This window comes from Chroicocephalus ridibundus, chromosome 4, assembly GCF_963924245.1.
Source record: "Chroicocephalus ridibundus chromosome 4, bChrRid1.1, whole genome shotgun sequence".
NCBI lineage: Eukaryota > Metazoa > Chordata > Aves > Charadriiformes > Laridae > Chroicocephalus > Chroicocephalus ridibundus.
The window spans coordinates 33,221,397-33,247,620 of NC_086287.1; the positions used below are offsets into that span (position 1 = coordinate 33,221,397).

The window sequence follows — 26,224 nt, forward strand, 5'->3', positions numbered from 1 at the left end:
CGCATGCACAACCATAATCTCCCAAGAACAGACAGAGACAGCAAAGTGCAATTAAAGTGTTCTCAGTTCACCGGTCAGTCAGAGCAATCCTCAGGCACAGCAACACTTGCCAAACATTTTCCGCATACAACAGGAATAACAAAAAAAAAAATAAACAATAAAAGGTTTGATTCAATTCCTATCAATTTGGGGAAAATGAAAGAGAAAATCTGAGACCCTGGGAAGGTAAATATTAAAACATAGGTATGGACAGAGCTAGGAAAAAACATATCTCACAAAAGCAAGATTTCAAAGCTATTTTTTGACAAGGACATGTACCTACACATGAATGGTACCTTTTAGTAACAAGGACAGTTGCAAAAATGTTGGTGAAGAGGCAACAAATTAAATAAGAGAACCACACAGCAATATACTTTGGCTAAAATTTATATTTGTTGCATTCTCAGCTTGTACAAGACAGACTTGCAGTAATCCCCTCTTTGACACTACCACCATGATCCAACTTATTCCTCTCATTAGGCTCAGTTATTCGCCATCTGTCTATGCAAAAAAATAGTCTGAATATTATTTCTTCCTCATAATGCGAAAGCAATAATGAAACACATTACAGGAAAAGCAAGCTGGAATTAGGATACCTCTCAATTCAAATGAGAAAGAGCTGGAATCCATACTAAGGCTGCTGGAGTCCAAGTCCTGCCACAGCCTTGTACCGGGAGCCAACTGCAGGGCCTGCCAGTGAGGGAGAAAGCATTAAATCACAGCCAGCACTGCTTAGGGTCAAGAGTCACAAAAAAAAGAGAGTTTTAGTTATGAATAATGCCACTGTAAAGAAAAAATAAACACCTGCAAACATGCATACATGCAACAACCAAAAGCAGTCCAGGTGAAAAGGGCCGCGGGGGTCAGGTCAGCCCTCGCGGGCTACTGCAGCGTGGGGCGCTCGGTCTCTTCCATGTTAAGCAGAGCCAAGATGCGGTCTCAAGCTTTGAGTGTCAGGACTTAGCATCCTCTCCCCATCTCATGCCCCTTTCCACAACATAAAAAAGGCTTGGAATGGGTTGAGAGTGACGGTTGTGGCTTACCTGTACATCCATAGCAGCCTGCTGCCCAGGAAGCGCCCTGCGAAAGGGTGTGCAGCTGGCTGCGGGGACAGCCAAAGGCAGGGTTGCAGGGGCAGGGGACAGTCCCTTGGGGTACTTGTGAGATGGCTACTGCAGCCGGAAAAGGGGCAAGCAGCACATCAGGCGAGTAAGAGAGCGGTACCCTCGGTCTGGGCTGAAGGGACAAAGTAGCTGGGAATAGACACCCGCCAGCTGCTCGGCTGCCGGCCAGCGCGCCTGGAGCTGGGTGGTCGGGATCAAGGAGACAGGTCGGAGCGTAAGCCCTGACTCTGGGAGGCACAGGCCACTCTTCCTGCAGGTACAAACCAGGGATCATCCCAGTGAACTTCATTCCCCTCCAGACTCTAAAGACAGGGATACAAATACTCCAAAGGATCCACAGCTCCCCGTTGTTAAGCTGAACAGCCTGGCCCGACCAGCCAAGCTTTGCAATGACGAAATCAGCTTTGCCCTGGTACTTTCCTGTTTCGCTTCTAATAACTAATTGTCTTTTTGCTTTCTTCAGTACACAACATTCATGTGGACACTGCCATAAATAAAGCTGAGGATATTGAATCTCACCAGCTTGTAGCTGAAAAATTAATCCCTATGCAAAACTGCACAGTTACTGATCAGTAACTTTTTTAGGAAGGCAGAGATACCAAGAGAAAGACAGAAATACCCAAAGATTTCTGTGTACCTTTTCTCCCATCCTGACAAAGGGAGAATCACAAGGTAACCATTGTCTGTTTTTTTTCTTTTATGATTGACAGAAGTGAAGAAAGTCTCTCATAGGAGCATATAAATAATTTAAATAACACACGCAGCGGTTGCCAGTACCCAGCCAAATTCACCCCGGCTGTAATTCCACTTGGCTCCTCTGTAGCATTCCATCTCCAAAGCAGATAAACCAAATACGTAGCAGAGAATAAAGAAAGCATGAAAAACAGCAGCAACCCTCTCTAGTAACAGTTATAATATGTCTTGATGTAGATTTAAAGTCTGAACTGTATTTTCAGAAAGGTTACAAGGAAATTATGTGCTGATCTGCTCTGGGATCTTTGGATGGAAAGCACTACATATATTCTAAGTCATTGTTAACTACCACCACTTGCATGCCATTACTTTGAACACAGCCAATCCAAAGTGTGTGTAAAAGATGTTATAGGAGTATTTTAAATCAGGGCACCAAGCCAGAGAATATTAAAGTATATAAGCTGCCTTCCTGTCTCTAGAGGTTTTAATATGATGAATGCTTGAACTCCTGTTAGCCTTGTTACGAGAGTTACGATGTAGTAACTGTTCATCTGAGCACAACCAGTCCATTGTAAACCTAAGTAAAATGGATACTACCCTCCAGTGGGAACTAAGCATTGTTTTTTCTGCTTTGTTTTTTGTTTCTTTCCGGCAAAAAAAAACCCATTTGAATTGAAGTTTCCATTTCAATATTACAAAGAAGTTAAAAGATCTCGGTTCACCTGCTGATTTAGAAGACTACAGCATAATGGCGCTTTTTTGCTTGTTAGGGGGTTAAGGGGTTCTTTTTTCTTGTAAATATTCTAGAGAACTAAATATCTGCACAAATTAATTTGGAAGCTGAAATAAATTTCCTTGCTTTAAGGAAAACATGGTTTGCTACAGCAGCCCAAGGAAAACCTGTCATTTATTTTTTCCTTTGAACATCATACCAGCTACAATCTTAACTAAACCTGTGTTGGGGGAGAGAAAAAAATATACAGTTTTGTCTATCAAAGTCAAAGCGCAAAGCACAAACACCATTAAACTTTTCAAAACCTTTGTCCGAGGTAGAAATGTTCTCTCTGAGGGGAAAATCAAAACAAAAAATGAAAAATTACTCCGTTTAAATTCCTTCTATGGGATTTTACCTTTTAAGTCTTTTAAAGCTCCTTCCTAATCCACAGCTGCAGAAGCATTTCAAACAGCAGAACTCAAGGACTAGACGTTTTGTGGTTTATTCTACATATGGAATCGTTTACTTAACCAAATTACTTGTGATATTAAGAAATTATTGTAGGGTTTCTTAGCATTATCTTAGGTGTCAAGAAACATTCTTTTCCCATGGAAAAATAACTGCAACCCATATTATACTTCAACGCTGTGGGTCTTACGAAGTTAGCCAGATTTAAGTGTCATTCCTGAACTTGAATTTGCTGCACATATACAAATTAATGTGTCAGTCCTCTGCCACGTTCTCTGTGGAAGGAGGTGGCTTTCAGAAAGTGACGAAGAACCCATCTGCCTCTGACACAGATTTGGGAAAAACACTACTGAAACATCAGTGTGATATCAACATCTTCCCCATCATAAAAGACTAAACACAGCACTGTACCGGCTGCTAGGAAAATTACTAAGAAAAATAACTTTATCGCGGCCTGCAGCTTCAGTAAATGCAGTTGCTCGTGCTAAGTAAAGCTGAGCAAACAGCCAGGGCTAGTGCTGATGTTTCCTAAGGCTATTTGGGGAGAGCAGCGTTCTTCCCACGCGGATGCATCCACACCACTCTGCGAACTCCATTAGAAACCGTCTTTGCTGATTCTGCGGCCCAGTAAGGTCTTACCCAGGTCTCAATTGCTGCGTTATTTTTTGTGCCAGGTGTACTGCCTCAATACGTGTTTGGTCTGCTCCGTCGTTGCCCAAGCTCCTCACGTGTGTGTGTATGTGCCTGCGTTTAAAATTCTGAAAAGGATCACGAGCGACGTTCACAGCTAAACAAGGACCTGATATGCACGTATGGTCAAAGCCTGCAATTTTGTATGAAACACCATAAAAAGGTAAATCTAGCACAGATCAAAATCACTGGGGACTTCAGTGGGAATTTTAACCCAGCAAACTCTACGGAATTTGCTCCTTTTGAAAATCTTATAAAACAAATACTAGATGAAACAAAAGTGATTTTATAGAATTCACTGAACCTGCTTTTACAAGTATAAAGAACATGTACTATTTATCTGCACGTGAAAGTAATTAAAATTCAAAGCATTAACATGAATAGTAAGAATAACAGGAACGTTAATGTGTCCCTGTGGAGCACGGGCTGAGCTGGTTTGTTTGGCTAAACTCTCTTTCATAAATATAACTGCAGTGGAATTGCGCACACAAGAACAATAAAGCAGAGTAACTGCCTGAAAAAGAGAATCAATTAAAGGTGAGCAAAGCAAAAAAATATGAATAAGTGTAAATCCAGTGTACCAAATACAAATGAGAATTAAAGACGGCTGTATCAGCATGTAGCGAGGAAGGCAGCTAACCCAGCGTTGCTGCCTCTCAGCTACTGCCTTTATCTCCTGCTTCCTGCCTGTGTTTCATGTCACAAAGCCAAGACAAAAGTAATAAAAGTAACTTTTGCGAAGAAAAAAAAATCAGATACATACCACAACATGGTACTGAAACGTCAGCACATACAAACCTCTTTTTCCGGATGACAACTGAACAGACAGTTAAAAGAAGTTTCCCCGCAGTCCACCTCTCCTAATGCCGTAAACGGACCCGAGTTGGCTGCTTGTTAGACGGCTAGTTTGCATCAAAGCAAACAGTCCTCCCTCTGAGGAGTATCTTTTAACAACCTCTTAAGCCTTTTAAACGCCAATTTTCCAAATATGCTCCAAGGACACAAAAGAAGCCAGTTGCTCCAATCCCTGCTTTAACTGAAGGATTTGATTAACCATCCAGAACGTATTACCCTGGGACACATGACGGGCTCACATCTCTCTATCTCCACGGCATGGATTTCCAAACTGTTTGTGAAACAGCTCCCAAAGGGCTGTATTACAGTACGGTTGTAAAGCACATGGAAATGAGTGATAGCTCTCTGTAAAACGTTACATTTTAACCTAAAACATAAGCCCCTGAATCATAAACAACTTGGACGTGGACAGAGTAGGGCAGGAAACCTGGAGAAGTTACTGCGAAAGTTGTCCCGGCAGAAGCCTTTCCTGCTTATTTTCAGAGGCCTGAAAATACCCGTCATTAATCAGGTTAGATCCACAGCTGGCTTTCAGACCACCTATTTCTCAGCACTTCACGGTCTAGTACAACGCGCGGCCTTTAATTGGGACTTAGGCTTCCATTATGATCTGTGGAAAGATTTGATAACTAAAAGATGGTCTACAAAAAACACAGTCTTGGCATCTCCAAGAGCCACCACTCATAAAACACAACCAGAAGAGCAAGCAGCTTTTTTTTCCTGTTTCATCTTATAGTTAAATGGCTGCAACATTCATTTAAGATACAGAAGAGTTGTGGCCAGGTCCACCCTCCTCTTGAGAAATTTTGAACTTTTTTTGTCCTACCCCCAGTGACGGTGTGGGCTGCTTAATTGCTTCTTTTAAAACTGGGCTTTGAATCCTTTTTTCACCTCATATTTATGTACAAAACATTCACGTGAGCACAGAGAGAGAGGAAAAATGGCGGTGACTTGGTTGGGTTTTTTTCATGTGAAATATTTCAACTTGTTGCAAGTCAAAATATTCAAATCATTTCAACACGTAGTAAATGTGTATGTGTAGACACAAAGCCGCAGTTATGGTGTCTGCGCCAACAAAACAAAACCCAATAATATTAATTTCAATTAGCCATGGTGAATTGCACTGAGGCAACACTGGAAATCTTCTAAATGGAAATAATGTGCTCAGACACATCAGTTTCTGCTTCTCTTTATAAAACAGCTTCTTGCGATATTTACTTTCATCAGCATCAGCCTGTCTACTCACACTTTTGATTCGCAGCGGGTTCCTGCAGTATAAGAGCCTCAAGAATAATAAAACAAATGGCTTTCTGATTCAAGAGATTAGCCTCTAGCACACATAACCATTATTCTAGCTCTAATACAATTCACATCTGGTTAAGAGAGATGTAATGTGCAGAGAGGGTCTGTCCATCACGCAGGCCTGATGCATTAAGTAGGTCTTTATTTTTCCTGTGCCTATATATTTGCTGTGCTCTAAGGTTCAATGGTGAATGTGAATGGAGGTCTCACAGCCTTTTTTTTTTTTTTTTTTAAACTTAGAGGTCAAACCTACTGTATGAAACAGGGGAAAAAAGAAAAAAAAACTTTCCTAAAACTAACCCGTGGTTACCCGTATTTCCTACGTATTCTATGTAACAGGGATAGTCAGTGTTTACAGTAGGGTCATTACTCGACACAGAGCTATTTTGGTGAAGTATTTGCCTCAGTCACATTGCTGACAAAATAAAGTAACAGTAGCAATAGTGAGTGGACGTTTGTTTTCATAAGGATAATTATTTACAGGCAGTAGCGAGTCTCTCGCAGCAGTCGAGAAATAGTGCAGACTTGAACAACTATAGACAACACTAAAGACACCTTGAGATAACAGCCAACACAAAAATACGCCTGAATGCCATGAGTTCTGTTTTATATCCTAACCGCTACATACACTCATTTTCTGGCCATAAACAGGCTCAAGCAAAGACTTTTTTTTAGATGACAAAGAGGAGGAATTCATTTAGAAATATGAAAATACTGAGTTCTCTGGTTCTCCTCACGTTCAAAAAGTAATGCTTAGAAGAAATCTCAGGTTGAGTCACATTGTGTGCTTTTAAGGCAAACAACAAGGCAAAACTTGGGAGAGGACAAATCTGGATGAAGTCCCCCTTTTATTTTTTTCAGGAAGGATACCACACTGAGAACCAAATGAACGGCACTATCCGCTTTGCCTGAGGGATTACACTTCGCCTAGTTGCGTTAATAGAAAGAAAAAGTTATTTTAGAGTGAGCAAGACTATTACTCTACCTTCCACAAAACCAAATGAGTCGGCTCTAATTTCTAGGTAGTCCAGAATAGCTAGATGAGACCTCACAAGAATATTAAAACCTCGTTAAAAAATGAAACTATACTGAAAACCAATTAAATATAAGACCTAAAGAAGTGAACCCACCCCCCCCCCCCCCCAAAAAAAAATATTCCTGACTTTCCATGTAATAATGACATATTATCCAGTGTTACATTGGGTTTGCTACACAGAAAGTGGCCACGCTGGGAGACAGAGTTGATCAATAGTAAATCTGAGATGGTGCCACGTGTAACTTTTTTTTCTTTACAAAAGAACATCACAGACGATAAGAATACCTCAGATGAAAAATTAATAAAACATTTCATACAGTTAGTGTGGAGTCTTTAATTGAGGGCTAGTCCAGCTGCGCAAGGCACACAAATGCAACTGTACTGTCACACGCAAAGGATAACAGTAAGTGGCATAACATCAAGCTGAAGCTTTTATCACAACATCGCATCCCAGAGACTCATATTAGCCCCATTCTGGTTAACAACAATATTGATTAATTGAAAGGAGCATGCCAAGAAGAGAGCAGCACGTTGGTCAAATTCTTACTCAATAGTACATCTCATGAACATCGCCTTATCAGAGAGAAGGGATTCGGGAAGGTTTCAGTATTGGCAGAACAGAGATTTTTAGCCAGGAAAAATATAAACTAATCCATCTGTGAGAAAAGAAGCTGAAACACAGCAATAAAATAAGAGCAAACGCCCAGTGGAGCTTTGTGGCCACCAGAGAAAGCGAAGAAAGGAACAGAGGTGTAGGAACTCTGCCAGGGTCGGTTCCCCGGAGCCACGCTCGCAGCACTTGGCCAGTTTGCTCAGAGGGGCTGGCAGCACGCCAGCTCCCAGATGTTCACCTGGAGATCTGAGTGATGATATCGAGCCTCCGAGGGAAGGCATCCTGTCCTCCTCCTCCACAACAACGTGTGTGCCTGGGGCTATGTGATCTCCTGGCCTTTCACTGTCTCTAATGAACTTGTCTGCTGTCTTACTGCACGTCTCTCTGCTGGAGCACCGACCCAGGTGTATCCTGTCCCCTGGCAAATATTGTGTGACTGGGGAATTGCAGCCCATACAAACCATCACCACAAAGGAGCGAGAGCTGAGTGCCATAGAGAGAAGGAACTCCGATGGTGTTGCTCAACAAATTCTTCGGGCAAAAGGTCTGCGAGAGTTCTGCTGGATTTGCTACCTGAGCTGCTGATCAGCATCGCTGAGCAGAAGAACCACTCGGCACTTGATCCCTTCCCAAAGGAAGGGGAGAAAGAGGAAGGCATTCAGACTGAAAAGGTGACGTGAGGATCACTCCTACATCTAATTCAGCCTGAGGAGACCTGAAGCTATTGGCAGTGAATGCTTTCAGTGATGAACATCAAGATGTGCAAATCGGGTTAAGAGAAGGAATGTGAAAACTGGCCAAAGTACTTTAAGCAAACAGGAAACTAAGTGATTTTTTGGAACGGTTCAAGCAGGTACGATTTTTTTTTTTTAAAGTAATGAATTAATTTTAAAAGGAGTAAAATCTCATAGAACAAGCAATTAAGTATGCATTTTTAAAATAAATTAACATTTTACCTCTAAAACATGAACTCTGAAAGCATTGTAGTGAACTATGTCACAAATCTTGTCACTTCCCTCAAAGCATTGTGGTATTTCATAGCGAAGAGAAAGCTAGAAGAAGAGAGAAATGCTATCCTGTCTTTCAACAGGAATGTTTAGGGGTTCGTTTTTCACTTGCATAATTCTGTTCTTTCTTTTTGCCTGCTTCATTATTAAAAAGAAACTCCTTCCCCGAGCTCTGAAGCCCAGCTGTGAGTCTCAGCTGAAGCCGCTTCTGGCCCATGGACGGCGCTGGGTCTGCGGCTGGAAACCCCAGCCCACACGGCACCTTATCCTGTCTTCTCAGAGAGCAGCACATCAGCACGTACCAACCCAGAACGGCCTCGCTGCTGAGGATAAAATAACCACTTGCAGGCCAAGTGAATAATCCTACATCCACCTATCTAGCCATCAGGTCCCCCTACCGATGATGAAGGAAGCTTATCCAAAGCACATTCACAGCGAGGCCTTTGCTAGCCAAAAGACTTCACGTGTTGCTGTTAAATATATTATTTTCATGCCTATTCAAAGCAGCACGATGTGAGTAAACAGCCTGAGTGCACTGGTGATCTTCCTCTTCCACTCCAAACTCAAACCCACGTGATCTTTGATAACATCAGTACCCCAGTAAACCCCCTCTTGGTTCCCAGACATACCAGTTGAATACTGATGACATAATTGGGGTAGAAAGAAAATAAATTCATCTTGTGTTAGTATCCCAACAATACAAAACATGCTAGATTGGGAAAAATAAGTCTATTTATATATTCTTTATTGTATATTTACTATTGCTTTCAGCAGTGGCTTTGGAACCAATTGGTGCTATGGTTATCCCACACTTTGGTCAATAAAACCTTCACGTTCACAGCACAACAAGTGCATTTCTAGAACAATATACCGTGCATTCTATAGCATACCAGGCGTGCATAGCTGTATCTATAAATACGTCAACAAGAACATTAGAGAAATATGCTTCCTAATAGGATATTTTTCGTAAAGCAATCCTTTCGTGTTATTACCTTTTCCAGGTGTACTGTCAGTTGTTTGCTTTGTCATTTAAGAAACTGCTGCTTCAATATTCTGGAATGCGCTGTCAACACGAAAGGCTGAAGCGAGTGATATTGATACCACACTCCCAAACCAGCACAACTTGATTAATGACCTCTATTGCAACGAGGAGCCGCGCTGCAGTGCTATGGCTTTCCCTTCCTAGGAGCGTAAAGAAAGTGAGAAGAACATGAGGAGGACAGTCGCGTGTTTAAAAGGCCAAATCACAGATTTCAGACAGTAATATTTATTTCACAAATTAAAGGGGGTTTTTTGTTGGTTTTTTTAGTTGCTTTTATCTAGCCCTGCGACTGACAAAGGGAGACATAAATTTAATAGTCAAACAAACCTTATGGAAGCATGGCATTAAATCTTAAATTAGCATGTACTAAATGAGATCTTTATTATGGGATTCAGTGCCAAAGATATTTGCATTGTTTATACAACATCACATATATCTTTGCAGACAAAGCTAAAAACGCCGCAAGAAGATCCTCATTTCTTTCAATTTTAGAATAAGGAGTTATAAAATGCTAATTGGGTACTCTGAGAAATAGGAAGTATTTTAACATTTTGGATACATTGAAGTAACCCAGAAGTGAAGACATCTAACTTACGTCACCTAACTATATTTCTGTCTTGAATGTTAGAAGCATCCACTAAAGAACGAAACATTAATTCTAGAATCCTCCCTGAGTGAAGCAATTTTAATATTTTTTAAAGCAAGCCAGCCACAATGATTGAGGAAAAGAGCACATCTACATTCAGTATATATGCTTTAAAGAGAAACACATCTTCTGTTCCTCACCACTCAATTCAGTAACCATTTTGAAAGGCCGCCTTTGCTTCTATACAAGGCTCACTGTGTCTTTTGCGTTTTCTCTATCGTCCTTCCCAATGACGGCGTTGGATCACAGAGTTGTAGCATGATTTAATAGCTGGTATTTCAGGAGGGACTAACAATAAAACCGCCTGCCTCTCGACTTCTTAACAAGTGTTAGTATCTCAACAATACAGAAAGTGCTAGATTGGGGAAAAAACAGGCGATTTTAAGTCTATTTTTCCCAGAATTGCACAACACCTCATCCTGCATCTTCTCCTTGTCTCTCAGGCTCTTACTGAGGCAGCGCCTGTAACCCAACAGTTCACACCATTTCAGTTCCTCGAGCGGGCAGAAGCACGCACTGCACAGTGCAAGAGAAGAACTTGGGTCTCATGAGCTTCAGCTAAAACCAGTCCCCCTCTGTTTGAATGGCACCATTTTAAAAATACACGCTGGTAATAAAATCCAGGGCTTACAGTACATTGGCTTAGGGGCTAATCAGCCTTACAGGTTATTTACAAGACACAAGAGATATTACGCTGGTGTAATTTGTATTATTAGAGCGGTCAGGACTGTGCCCAGTTCGGATGACCGATGTAGTTCAAAGAAAGGCAAAAAAAAAAAAAAAGAAATACTACAAGGTTTACAAACACAAACTGTAAAAACACTTAAAGGAATGTGTTAACTTGTACAAAGAAAAGACAGCCACGGAAAGCAGCGAGAGAGCAATGGGACACAGCAGTCCTCCGGCATCTAAAGATCACCATAAAGGCGACAGTGATATATATTCAGCACGTCCACTTGCAATAGAGCTAGAAGTCGTCGGTTTATCTTGCAGTAAAGAAGATTTAGCTTGGCTACCGGGAGAATCTTTCTTCCCATAAGGATACTGAATCACTGAAATAAGACATGGAGAAAGCTGTGGAATCTATTTGGCAGGTTTAGAAGTATAGATGAATTTCCTTTAGCGATACAAGAACGATTAAGACCTACATTTGGATATGCAAAGACAATGCTTATTTTTATAAGATGTCTTGTGGGTCAAGAGTTGTTGTATCTCAATACCTATGTAAATTTTAAAACCTCGTGAGCATTTGTATTGATTAAACCAGCACAACAATTTAAATACAGGGAAGTAGTCAAATAAACCCACTTGCATACGTGCATACACGCAAGTACGGAACCCTCATGTTAACACATGCAGCCATTCCCCTCTGGCTGCATCTTGAAATGGATATTCACCTTCTTTAAGAACAAAGTCTTTTGAGGACCTTTGCCCTAACTCCAGTTCTTTTCCATTTCCATATTTGCTTCCCTATTTTATGGCCTTTTTTATTATTGTCAATGTTATATAATCCCCGCCCCGCCTCAGACCATACATTTTCTTAAACAATCTGTGCAACCTTCACAACTTTCAGAACCTTGTTAGCAGAAAACACTACATGGCCATAGACGTCTATCGACGTCTACAACCTACCAAGGGAAAACAGAAAGAAAGCAGGTTGTCACATAAGGAAAAAAGTGAAAGCACGTCCAGAGGATCGGGGGGGGGGAGAAGAAAAAAAGGCCAGGGGGGCAATGAGTGAAGACAGAATCATCATAAGACCTCTCAATTCTAAATGCAGTTCCTACTGCATGCTTATTCTTTCTAGAAAACATACACAAAGTTATTACGGTGCTATTGGGATCGCATCCAATGAAATTTCGCCAACATGATTTACAAAAGCCAGCATAATCCCAGCTATTGTAGCTATATTGGCCAGTTCACTTTTTTTATTGTACAGGTGTGACCCCTACACGCACCACCAAGAAGGTGCCAAATAGCATGAAAAGTTTCTCGTTCCAAAAACTTGTGATTTAAGTATAAGGCAAGAGACAACCGCTGGCTATAAAAAAAAAAAAAAAAAAGAAAAAATGGGCGACACAGAGAGCAACAGCGGGTGATGCGAGTCAGGCCAGGTCATTCCTTGCCCTTCGCTCCTTGTCTCACTGGGGGAATTAGGGAGGGCCAAAGAATTTTTAGCAGGAAGCTTGCTAAGAATATCATTTGCAATTCTTGTAACAGACCAAAGGGTGAGATCAGGCCCCTAGATTTGAGAAGACCGCCGTACTCGTGCCCATGCATTTGTATACGCATCTTGAAAAGAACTATTTTTTCAGAGTCAAAAGGGAAAAGGACTTCACTATTTTCTGCTCAGTTGGGTATGCGCACACGAAGATCCCATGCATACGTTTGAACTTCTTTCTTCCGTTTTGCCATGCAGTTATTCTAAAAACTTGTTTACACAATTCTTCATCTCCTACCTCCATTAAAATCAGAAGGATCGGGGCAAATCCTCACATTGCCAATGTAGAAAACAAGAGGATAGTCTTCTAAACTTATTTTCAATCTGAGAGGGAGAGACCCTTCCCTCTGCACTATTTAAAGGGGGCGGCACACAGCCGTGCACCAGAGGTTTTCAAGGATACAACTGCGCATGAAAGGCCAATCTTTGAGCCCCTGCCCTGCCTAGAGACAAGGCACAAGATTCCAGCTCCCCACGGTGCAGCTGCATCTCTTCCATCCGCACAGAACAGGGGCCAATTCCCAATACAGAAACTCCCAGATTTTTCTGAAATTCACAGAGGTAAAAATCACTCACCTTTACTTTCTCCTCTGCTTCTTGAATACTAAATAGATGGAGAAAGCAGGGATGCTCTTCAGGAAGCAGACACAGACTAAAAATTGGTGCTCTTACAGCAAATCTGGGTTTTAGTTTCCAACACAAGGTGGAAAACTAAAGATGTGCTGTACATAGCTGAATCTGAGACATTTGGGGACACAGAAATACCAGATTAATGAGTAAGCAACAGTGTCGGAGAGCCATTTTCATAACTCTCCACGTGCGTATGCAAGACTTCCACTGACGAAGTAGAAGGTGCCTGCTGGGGACTTCACAAGTAAACGAAAACCGTAATTCCTTCCTTGCTAACTTACCCTTCACCAAAGCAGGTGGTGCAACATTTCCATCTCAAGTTAGCTTCTGCTTCACCTTTAAGGTGAAGGAGAGAAGCTTGTTAACAATAACACAGGACTAGGTCTAAATTTATCAGGTAAAGTCTAACCAAAAACTGTTTTGTGACAACATCTGCTAAAACTTCTAAATTGAGCTAATAGTGCCACCGAGTTAATATGATTTTGCACACGTGTAGATGACTTGTCTTTTAAAAGAAACTGGGAACAGGTCAGAAATGAGAATACAATGAATGTAGGGACACAGGTCTGCAAAGTATTTTTAAGAGACAGGGTGGAAAATATAAAACTGGCATTTATACTCAGTCAGATTATGGGATAAGACTATAAAACAGGCTATTCTTGCAGTCAAATTACCAGTAAGGAAAACGAAGACATGCTTTTATCTGCTTTACCTATTGCTTCCCTCTTTGAAAGTTACATACAGGGAACAGGCTCTCTTTCCTTTGTCCATGGGTGCTCCAGATGTTGCGGTTGCCAGTTGCAGTTCAAAACAAACTTCCGCTAGTTCAGGCAAAAAAATTCAGCAATAAAAATGCATATTAGCTTTTTTAGCCCTTCTTTTTATAAAAAAAGAGAAAGAAAAAACAACCAAGAAAACCCACAGAAACTGTCGAGGTTGTGGTTTTGGCCAACCACGTATGTTCTTGAGAACTTTGTCAGTGTGGGAAAGTCTCTTATCCTACATGAAACCAGAAAAGACTTCCCGTAAGCAGGCTCTTCTTTTAAAGCCCCCGGTTCTTACGTAGAAAGGGAACAGGCTGGTGCAAAGTGTCTTCAGCACCTCCTCAGCAGTCTCCTCCTCAAGCGTACGGCTGGATGCTGTTAAGAGTGTTGCGGCACCGGGACTGGAGGGTGTTGGAACATGCCCTCCTATTACAAAAATGCAAACAGAAGCCACTGAAAACACCAGAAGGGAAAAAATACCCACCATGAATGTTGCCTTCTATTCAGTTTAAAATTTCCAAGCTCTTAGAATTCCCACTCTTTCATAGCTTCCTAGTGATGAGCTAAAGTAGTTGCTTCTCCCATTTGCTCATATTTCGCTTTCTACATAGCATACTACACTTTCTAGTAGTCCTTCACTTCGGCTGTACGTGCAACGCTTGTCTGCAAGAAGGCAATGGTTACGTGGGGTTTTTGCAAGACAATTCAGAATATAGAGACATTTATCACCTAAATGAGTTCAGAACACACTTCTTACTACTGTTCAGTGCAAGAATAGCAGTAGGCTTCCTTAACTACTACATCAGAAGGAAGGAGACTCATAGAAATTGCAAGCTGGTTTTTTTTCATTTCTGAAGAAATTTTGCCACCCTGGGGCTCTGGGCACCTGCCCCATAAATTAATGTACAAAGATAAATACCTGCCTATAGACATTCGCTTCAGCCCACTCTTCCTCAGCAACTTCAGGCAGGAGAGAGGAAAAATAGGTTTTGTAGCAAGCCCGGTAGTTAACAAACCTACATTCTTGTAGTGCAGAGGAGGAGAGGGGAGGTCTAAAGCCAAGTACTTCCAAACGAGAATGCCCGGCAGCAGAATCCCTTCTTCATACTGAGGGAACTCAAGCTGAGCAGCTCTGCTGCTTCCAGGGCAGTTAAAGGGGGGAGATTAAAAAAAAAAAAGGGGGGGGGGGAAGGGGGGCAGGGAGAAGGTAACTTTTCAGGAAATCAGACTCAACCTATTTACAGACATGTAGCTTAAAACCACATGTATTAAGGGCAATGTTTTAAGTAGAATACTGGATGTGGGGTGGTAGTTGAAATCCAAAGGGATCCATGAGACCCAGCCCCTCTGCTGACAGCCAGCACAGCCTTGGAGAAAAATAGAAGCATCCAGTTCCTCCAGACACTTTGAATACTAGGACTGGACATAGATCTCTGCAGTCTTTCAGGGCGTTTCTGGTGTCAAATTGTCTGCTCGTGTCCCCACTAGGTGAGAGCTCAGCTTTGACAACTGCCTTACACGCACACCAGCTCCCCTCCCTTCCGGATTCAAAAGAAAAAAAAAAAAAAGGAAAAGTTTCCTTTAAAGAGGAACTATAGCCATGATTGAGAGGATCATCTGTTCCACAGTTCACTTACTCTGCCACGGACAGTCTTCCAAGTGATTCCAGCAGGATTCACATCTTCATACACTACTTCCATGTCTTCATCGAATGAGGTTGGCATTTACTTCATGTTGTCACTATCATGCTACAAAACCACAGCGGTGACAGGCAACAGTTCACCCCTCTTGTTCTTCTTAGAAGCTACCTTCTTTGAAAAGAAGGGAGCAAACAGAACGATACTTGATAGCACCGTGCACAAGCCCAAGGAGAGCAGAGCTTGAGTTCTACTTCCCTAGAAGCATTTCAGGTGAGGGAAGCTTCGTCTCCCGGTAAATAAATCTGGGCAGCTATGAGGAGATGTAAAGATGACTTAGAACTGCAGATCACAGTGGTGATACCACTCAAAGTTATTTTATATTAAAAAAGAAACAACAAAAGGCTCTCGGGGCAACATGCTGCAGGAACAGGGCTGCTGAGGAACAGAGTAAGGTTGGTATGTACGTCCCCACTGTTGAGCTGTACTAAATTTTGGTGGAAGGCCACATGTTAATCCACGACTCTCTGTGGGGCCGAAACACCACATCGAACTTGGCAAACCCTCCAAGACCGGGCAGGGGTTAGAGAGAAGGGCATAGGGAAGAGCTTCCCCGTCTCCTCCTCCCTTTACACCATCTGTGGAAGGCTTGACAGATCCCTGCACACAAACCCCTAGCACAGAAATAAAGCCCAGCTGAGGGGAGCATCTTTCCCTCACCGATACACTGAGAACTCGTCACATTTATCCTTCACCCTTTTTCAACGGTCTCCCAGCTGCTCTTTCCAGCACTCCTAGTTAGGAGGCAGGTTGGGATATGGAGAAGGATCACCCTGATGTCTACCTCCTAGCGACCAGAATCTCCAGACACGGACAAGCGCCACATTGCCCCAGGTCCTGCAGTACCCACACCAGCAGATGAGCGCACACAGACAAGTGCGGACAAAAGGGGACAAGAGAGTATTGACAGACTTTTATAGACTTTATGCGGGACCCAGTACGTTTTACAGGAGACGAGGATTACGATCATGTTATAAACCGTAAGTTTTGACTTTAAGACTAATTAAGTCAAAGAGAAATACCAAGAGGAGAAAGAATAAAGAAAGCAGTCATCTGTGAAGAGATAAAGAAACTTTTCAACTCAAATACAGTTAAATAAAGGACACAGAATCAGGCTTATTTGCGTGACCACACAGGATAACAAAATTAAACCAAAAGTCAGAGCTAGACAAATCACAGATAGGATATCAAAATTAGATACATCTGTTTACATTCAGTTTTTCAAAACGTAACATCTGAATTGTAAGCAATAATTATCTGGCCACCTGTTACTATGTTAGAACCACTATATCAACATCTACTTCTTTACTAAGTTAAAAAAGCATATGTGCATATACATACATATTTCAATAATGAACCACGGACATTTCGTTCTCCAGAATTTTTTTCTGCTACATTCCGTGTTTAATAATTTCATCTAAGTGTTTTAAGAGGCAGCTGTTCAAAGTACATGATTTTTTTTTTTGAGGTAGGTTTCTTGATCTCTTCTTTATCCCCATCTCTTGCACAGGGTCAATATGACCAAGGGCGGGCAGTCACTGCAGAAACTCGTGTGGCACTGCCAAGCACCGAGGGTGGGACCTTCAAGAGGAGACCACATCGCCTGCAATTTAATAGCGCAACTTGCTTCTTTTTTTTCCCCAGATGCTTCACCAATTCATCACGCTCAGCACCAGTTAACCAAAGAACTTCAACTCGTAATTTACCGCTCTGCACATTTTCTACTTTTCATTCCGTAAAACCCTGCTAGGGCAATTGAGGAGTCCCATCTCATCGGTGGCAAAGCCGAGAGAACTGAAGGGAGAGATGGGAACGGCTACCTTGCCTTCCCTTCCCTTCTTCAGTTTGTGAAGCAGAAAAATCTTTCACGAACAGACAGATTGCGACACTGTAATTCTGGGGAAAATACAAGCTACGGCTACACTACGTAAATCAGCCAGTCACCAAAGCAGCCAGAGGTACCCTTCAAGTCAGTGTATCTACCCCTGAAGCACCGACATGCAACCATGGCTGGAAGTACCACCACGAGATTCCCTTCCCGTATTTTCTTAAGCAGCTTGTTAAGTAGAAGCAACAACGGCCTTTCATTACTAGCACACTCTAAGACGGGAAAACCGCAGTTACTGCACTGTAGGCATTCAGTGAAGTTATTTAATTCTCCATATTTTCTAAATCACACCAATCAAAACAAAAAAATAAGGACAAATTATTATTAATGTTGTCAGGTATATTAAACCCTATTCTGTAATATAAAAGCACCAGAATGTTGGCCAAGCATCAATGACACTCGATTCAGCAACAAAAATAGTGGGTCTAAAACACACACGCATCGTATTTCATAAGGACGATGAGAAACATATGGGCAACCGCCGTAACGTGCACCATCTGCACACTTGGGGAAGAATTTGTCAATAAGAAAAGGAAGGAAGTGTTCGCTTTCACTAGCCATGATGACAGATTAAATCCATCCCTTCAGATTCCATGGAAACTATGAATTAGTTGAAGGGACGGGTTTGACACAAGCGAACACTAATGTTACGCTTTGGTTCTCGAGGACAGCTATTCATCGGACACTTGTGCTCTGCTGCAGCGCCCGAACACCGCATTACGCTCCGGATCCAGCAGAGATGGGTTTTGATATAGCAACCGACAAAGCTGAGATTTGCACACCAAGTAAATTATAGCTAAAACGCATCCTACTTGAGACTAAAATGCTCCAATATCTGAAAGTGTTAAGACGGTAAAACCTGAACAGTGTTCACATTTGACGGCTGCCAGAAGTTTTTGCAGCTATTTCTGCATCAGCCGTATGACTCAAGATGCTCCGAAGAAACAAACTAAGCACGAACGTTGTATGCAGAAGAACTAAAAGCAGTACAATTACCATTTATCCCATGTAGTTAGCAGAATTATGACCAACAATGTCCAACTCTGAAAATTTAAAGCTGACCTCAAAATCCACATTTTTTTTCCTTCAGGTTTAAAAACTCCACAGGAAAAATAATTTTAAAAGACCCATTCCTTTAGCACGGTAGAAAACTGAAAAAACTGATTTCCATAATCACTGCCTTTCTTGCTGCGCAGCTCGATCAGGTAAAAAAATTTTAAGAGGTCACATGAGGCACAGAACATCCTACACGGTGTCACTTCCGAGGTCCATTCCCCAGCATATGCACGTACCCACCTTGGGGGGGGTGGGGTGGGGGTTGTCACGTTACCTACAGAAGAGTTTTCACCACTGTGAGAATCACTTCCAAAATTCAGCAGTTTAAAAGACATATCAAACACAAGGAGAGAGACACAGGCACCACCACCCCCCCCCCGAGAACACCTTAAACACTTGGTGTGCTCAGTTCAGCAAGATTTACTGCTACATTTCATCTCTGTGTATGTGAAAGATAGGGTGCTTCTACCTTTAAAAATTTAGTAGGCAACTAAACTGAACATTCTACACAGTAAGCATCTTAGTATTTTATTTGTCGCATCTTTTATACAGAATAAGCTTCACTGATATGTAATTCACTGCAGTATTCTGCTGATGTAGCAACAAAAGATTACATTATAAACAGAACAAAATTTTGACTTTAAAAGTTTTTTATATATGTGTAATTTTTTCAGTTGACAAACAGCATCACAATTACTAAAAAAAGTGAAATAAGCATGTAAGCTAAGGCCAATTTTTTTTATCTCTAATTGATAGTTTTTCCTATATTTATCATAAATATTGGAAGCTAAACTCCAGCAACTAAAAATAAACATATCTATAATTTCCTAGCAACCAGGATTCAAATAATGGAGAAAACATACAACAACAAAAAAGTTTCTTTTCACTTAAGTTGACATCTGCAATCTATTTACACTATATATGTTAAAATTCCACAAGATCATGGAGGGTAAGGAATTTTGAAATAACCTGTTAAGCGTTACTTAAAATGGCAGTTTTGTAACTCAGGTCTGGGATTTTAAAATTGCTAAAACACTGAGAGACCATACGCTGCAGTATGTCTATACCAATATTACATAAAAAAGACAAACTACTCCATAAAGTGTCACTGAGATGCTCAACCAAAAATAATATACATTTGTATCTTTATCAAGATAGATATTACTGTAAAAATGCTCACATTAAAAAATATAGTTATTATCGTTCAGATTTTCATTAAAACTAGAAGGGACTACATGAGCCGAAGTATGAGGAATTCGTATATAATGCCATGCTTCCTCATTTTATAGCACTAATAAAAATAATAATAGAGAAAGCTCTATTATAAATCTTTAATAACGATGGTATAATTTCCTAGTATCTTTTAAAAACTTTACCATGTGGGTGTATGTGCACGCAAGTCTGTGCACATGTGCTTGTGTACATAAACACACAAACACATAAAAAAATCCAAGTGTATATATTACACACACACACCCCCACACCCACACATCCACACTCCTGCATAGAACACTTCCATAACACAACCAGTATGCAGGGACTCCTCCATGTGACACTCGAGCGCCACATGCCACGCTTCCTTATTATTTCCCTGTTCATGTTTTATCCAGTAAATGTAATTAACGCTTTCATATTTGGCCAAAAATAAGTGTTAAGATTTTTGAAAATCATGAAGTGATTTAGCTATAGCATCTTACACAAGAAATAAATGATACTGCAAATACTTTTGATCACAAGCTCAACATGAAAGTTCGTCATGAGATGGAATGTAAATTATTCTAAAAACTAGTATTCAAAGATCAGTTAAATATTATGGCAAACAATTTGGAATTTGTAGAAAGTTTAAAATGTAATTCACATTACAAAGACTGGAGATACTTTATAGATAGAACTTTTAAATATGGATATGACTGGCATTTATTTTTAAGCTTACTTCTATTAGAAATAGACTTGTTTCCTGTACAGGTGATGCTTTGCCTATACCATATACAGTAGAAAAATAAATTCTTTAGCAACCTAGAAATAGTTTATAAAACTCTTGAAGTTTCATTTTCTTTGCTAAACATGCCAAGATTAGACTGACAACTATAAATAAAAGCTATACAGACAACAGGTAAAGTAGAACAAGTTAAGAATACTACAATTTACAGGACAGACTTTATTGTACTAATAATTCCTGTGTGCTTTGCAATAGGAATAGGGTTGACTTTTCTTTTTTGTTTATGTTTTCTTAGAAAAGATAATTACTTGCAAGAATATAACACAATATCAAGATAATTTATAATATACATGTACTTCAAACAGCAGCCGGGTTTATGGTATCATAGTAATCTAGAATGATAATCCAAGTCATAATTAGAAGTACAATACCTAGGACATAAGTAGGAAAGGCAATTTTTATTTTGGGAAAGTGGAGCAAATCAAACTCTTAAAAGCCTTAAATTCTCAAAATCATCTATTTACTATCATACATACAAGACGATCTTAAATCTTGTTATAAGTGAAGATTACAACAGTGACCATCATAAAGCTTTTTTTTTTTTTCTTTTAAACTACACAAAACATTCTAGCAGCTGAATGAGCCAAAACTGTTTTCTTCTTTGCAGGAAAAGGTATATTTTGAGCATGAAAGAAAAAAAGCTGCTATGAAAAGTCTCACAGGTAGTGTTATCTATGGTCTCCCCTTTGCTACAATTTGTAACCTTCTAAATTTTTTACCACTAACAAAATATTTAACCAAAAGATTTGTTTAAATTAAGCAGCATTCTTTTACAGCAAAATTGGTACCAATGTAAAAGGAAAATAAATGAAAAAAAGAGATAATTTAAAAATATGGTGCAAAAAAAAAATCAGTCATCTGAATTTTTAGTACAACATACCACAGGAAAAAAATATGAATACAAGTTTATGTGATTTTATATATACACACTCCAAAGAGGTTAATTGTCAGTACCCAAAGTATTTATTGCTATGTATTAGCAATGCATTTTTGTATATCTTTAAAGGGTCACATAAAAATAGATTTAAAGAATAGATTAATTGAAGTCCTAGATTAAAACATTGTTTGGTTTAGAGAATTTTACTACAACAAAATTCATGTTTATGTATGAAAAGTTATATAACCTTATATGAAAATGTCATGAACTATTTTCTAAACACTACATGTATTCCCAAGTGGGAAAAATTAAAATATCTAAAATATATTAGATTAAGTTTACAAGACCATCAATGATCTTTTAAACATGCAGCTGTTTACAGAATTAACAGTTTTACAAAATGTTTAGTTCAGTAATGGAACATAAAGAAATAAGTAGGCAACATCAAAATTTTTGTACAATATTTGAAACTCACTTTTACAACAAGCATGTCCTTGGTATTGTGCTGTAAGAAATAATAAGCAAGTTCACCCACCCTTAACAAACTGTCCACAGGTATACTTACAAGTAAAGATGGATGGTGAGGGATTGTAAAATTCTCAACAGTGCATTTTGCATTCTTCCATAAACCATCCTAAGCATACCGTCACATAAGTAGCCAGGAGATTACAAAATAAACTATAGCTGGGCTTTAGTTGTTTACACAGAACGCTCGAATGTGAATAAAATTGCCAAAAATAGCATGTTAAATAACAAAAACAGCCGTAAAGCAGGCTGTAAGCGTTGAATGTTTCATAAATGTAATTTTTTAAATCATTAAATTTCTATAGAAAAATTTTATTCACAATATATTGTGACAAATCGTCACAGGAATGATATAGTGATTGCAATAAGGTATCATGCAGCAGCAGCTTTGTACTTTATAGCTATTTTTGCTTTTAAAAATTAAACCTCTCCAGTCATGCTTATCACATAGTTTTTATCTGCAGTGTGTACAAATGAGGAACACAGTACGGGATATAACAAAAAGATGTCCAATCAGCTGGATGGGAATTATTTTTCATAAATATGAAGTACATTACTGTATCCTGAAACATGCACGTCTATAGCTTGTCTTTACTGTCCAGTGCCAGGCTGCCTGCAATCATCTTCTATTTATATAATACCAAGAGGGTCTGCTGGTAACTGTGACTGAATCAGCTGAGGCTGCAGCGGTGGCGGTAACTGAAGAGGTACCATTGGTTCCACCATCTGCACTGCGTTGGAAGGCGGCGGCTGACATGCCACTGGGTTAGGTGCTTCTACGATCTCCCCGTTGTAAAAGAAAAATTGACACTGTTGAATGAAGGTCTCTATAACCGACTGGTGGATTTTGGTGGTAGAAAGAAACTCTCTGTTTTCAAAATCAGGTCTCATCAAAGTAGGCCAGAAACAAATCGATAAGTTATCAGCAGTCATAAAGTTGGTTTTATATTGCTGACTAACCCTGAAATAAGAACAACATGCACAGAATAAATTAAAACTGGTATGCAATCAACTACAAATATTTTCATAGCTAACTGTAAGCATTATTATTATTAAACAATCTCAAGTTTTTTCTTACTTTCCTCCAGCTATCCATTAAAACAATCGTTCTTGGGTTTTTTTTAGAGATTATGCAGAAGTTTAGAAACCATGACTTTTACAGATTCACATATCTAACAAATATAAATCTGATTAAACTTTTAATCAAGAAATTCAATATTCCACCAACATTTTGAAATAACAATAATAAACTTTGATTTTCTCAACCAGCTACAGGATTTCATAAAATTAAAATTTCATCCATTAAAATGCCTAGGAGAAAAATTACAGAAATGGTTTCTTACTGTAAGACAGAACTAACATCTACGGCACTCAAAGAAAAAGATATCACATTAGATCACAAGTTAAAAATAAACATAAAGCCAAAAAACACCCAACCACCAAGTGTCGATTAAAGCACATCACTGCAGGGTTTTTCATACTGGCCAGCAACAGAATTTGGCCAAGCTGTAAAGAACATCATCAGTGGAAATTTCACTAATATCAACACACATTAATTTTGTTTTATTTTTCAATACATAATGCAAAGCTTTCCAACTGGGTTTTTCTTTCTTGAAGTTTCCTGCTTTTAAGCAGGGGCTGAAACAGATTCTTCACTTGTGATCTCAATTCATTATTACAATACTATTAAAAGAAAAAAAAAAAACAACACAAAACAACAAACCAGCCAAAACCAACAAACTGCCCCGTTACCAATCTCATAATCTACAATTAAATGTCTCCTCAGAAAAAACACACTGCTTTTCATAGTAATAGGCTAGAAAGAGCCAAGATATTTTGTTTTCTAAAAATACTCTGCATTCTAAAGTAACATCACAATTTTAGCTGGAAGTAATTAGCGAGAGATACATGAAAAATTGTTAATAAATCTGACAAACACCTAAGATATTCATTCAGCTGGGAACATGCAATTCCTATATTACAGTAGACAGCACAAAGGTAAGGGAGCTACAGTTATCCTGCAGAAATAAGGCAGAAAACAAAACTTCTGCAACTTGTCAGTTACAATTTTGATGATTAACAAGAGCAGACTGCAAGGATTTCTGACAGCTGGCTGTAGTCCATAGATTCAAAAACTGTGAAAACCATAGTAAACACTAGAATTAGTGCTATAAGAAAATATTTTCACTCGTTTACAATGCATGCATAGTGGCAACTATAAAGGGTAGACTTCCATTTTAGCATGCGCATTACTTATTCCAAATAGTGTGAGGGTACACAAATATTGCCTCTCAATCTGTTTTGAATAAGTTTGGTCCAAAGGATATTTGGATACTATTTCTGAGTGACAGTAATATTCATAATCTTTTTCCTAAAAGAGTTACATTTTAACTTCATTTAAGGATTAAAGAACCCGAAAATATAAAAGTAAGCTTACATTTTGCTTAGCATTTTTATTAAAGTTTTCTTCCTATACTGAATTCTTCTGTGTATAAATTCCTCCCAGACTATAATCTAGAGATAGAACAGTAAGTGAGACTTACCAAGTATTAAAGAAAATTTAAGGGTAGGACACTGTGATGGGACAATGAATCTGTCAGAGTTTTGAATCAGAACTGACTGTACCTTTTCACTAAAATGAGTACAATGCAAAACACCAAAAGGTATTTCAAATCCTATAATGGTGTTTCATTAGAGAACAGACTACAACAAGGAAAGTTATAAAACTGAGGAAAAAATAGCACTTGCTACATAATAAAACTGAAATAAAAGCCAGATCACCTATTTTGCAGGCTGCTTTTTTCCTAGCATTTTTGCTCTGAATTCAAAAATCCTTCAATGGGCTTCTTCAGTTGCAGAGGCTAAAACATATACCCTCTGACATCCTTAAGTACCTCTATGATTTGATTATGTGTTTGGTCTTCTCATGCACCTTTTGCTCCCCCTTGACATGAGTTCACTGCTTGCTGTCTCTCATATTGTTTCTTAAATCTAATCTGACCTAGTTGTCCTCAGCAGCAGCATTCTACAACAGGTGAAGTTTCATTCTTCCCCTCTTCCTCCTCCCTGTCCACCAACTTTCTGGCATCAGACCACACGGTGTCTGAGATCAGCTAGTGTATTCTACAGAAAATTAGATTTCCTCTATTTCTGTTTTCCTTTAAAACATGCTGCAGGGGCATAATGAAGCAGTGGGAACCTATGCCTAGAAGTGACAAAAGGAGAAGAGCATTGCACCTCTTTCCCAGTTGCAGCTCACAACTAGATTAAACATAACGAACAATCCACTTTATTCTCTCCCATGTTTAAAGTTTAACCTCTGTCCTTTCTAAGGGTAAACAAAAACCTACCAACCTGTATGTCATCTGCTACCAAACTCTCCCAAGCTACTTCAGAATCTTCTTTTAAGTGCTTAGCGAATGTCTATTCACCTTCTTTTATGTTCACTCAAAATGAAAAAGGAAGAGTCTCTTTCTCTTGATCCTGCCACTTCCTCCACTGCAAACTCTTCAGGAACTTCAGGCTGTAAACCCGCTCTATGATCAGACTTTAAAAGCTGCACAGCTATCTTTTCCCAGACTTCAGAAGCGTATTATGCCATGTTAGCCCTTATGTATAAAGGGAGTCATTATCAAAGAACAGACATAAACCACAACCAATACCAAAAATATATAATATTATACATCAAGAAAATCTGAGAACAGAATATACAAACCTTTTCAAACCAACCTTTAACTGCCAGTTTCATACTCTACATTTATACTAACAGATGAGCAATGCGACATAAAATTTTCAATTCTAATAGCTAATTCATTGTTACAAACAAAATCTTTTTCGCAATTGTTACAACTTAAACAAAGTTTTAATAGAAAAATACCAAACCTGTTTAGATGCATTATCACATATCTGAAGACATCGTAGTTCACTGGGTGGAATTTCTTCAAAATTTCTTTTAACTCGTGTAGCCGTTCTGTCTTATCCATGATTTCTATAGAAATGAGAGATGTTTTCTGACACATCTAGAAAGACGTACTGAATAAAGTGTTGCTAAGTCTTTTTCCTAGTACAATGGTACAGATAAGGTATCCACAGAGAAATATCAAGTGAGAAAATATTTGATAAAATTCCTATCTGCATATACTATTGCATAGAATAACTTTTTTATTACAGAGGTAACTATCTAAACACAAAAATATTTTTCTGTATTTAAGAAGAATTATTTATCTGCATTTAACAGCAAAGAATCACTTGATTAGCTCATTTTGTTTTGTAGAATGATAACTAACAACATGACAGGGTCATTTTGTTGTTAGATTTTCCTCTACTTGCAAGATGTT

At 39.3% G+C, this 26,224-nt stretch overlaps 1 protein-coding gene across 1 annotated transcript in view; it reads right to left on the bottom strand.

The window, feature by feature from the left end:
• Positions 1–16,459: 16,459 nt before the first annotated feature.
• Positions 16,460–26,224, bottom strand: part of ARHGAP5 (Rho GTPase activating protein 5) — a 50,968-nt gene continuing 41,203 nt past the window's right edge. The window contains exons 7-8 of the mRNA XM_063331920.1: positions 25,770–25,875; positions 16,460–22,848 (exon numbers count right to left, since the gene is read on the bottom strand). Coding sequence (XP_063187990.1) covers positions 22,518–22,848; positions 25,770–25,875 — 437 coding nt within the window. The 3' untranslated portion in view covers positions 16,460–22,517. The remainder of the gene's footprint in view (positions 22,849–25,769; positions 25,876–26,224) is intronic.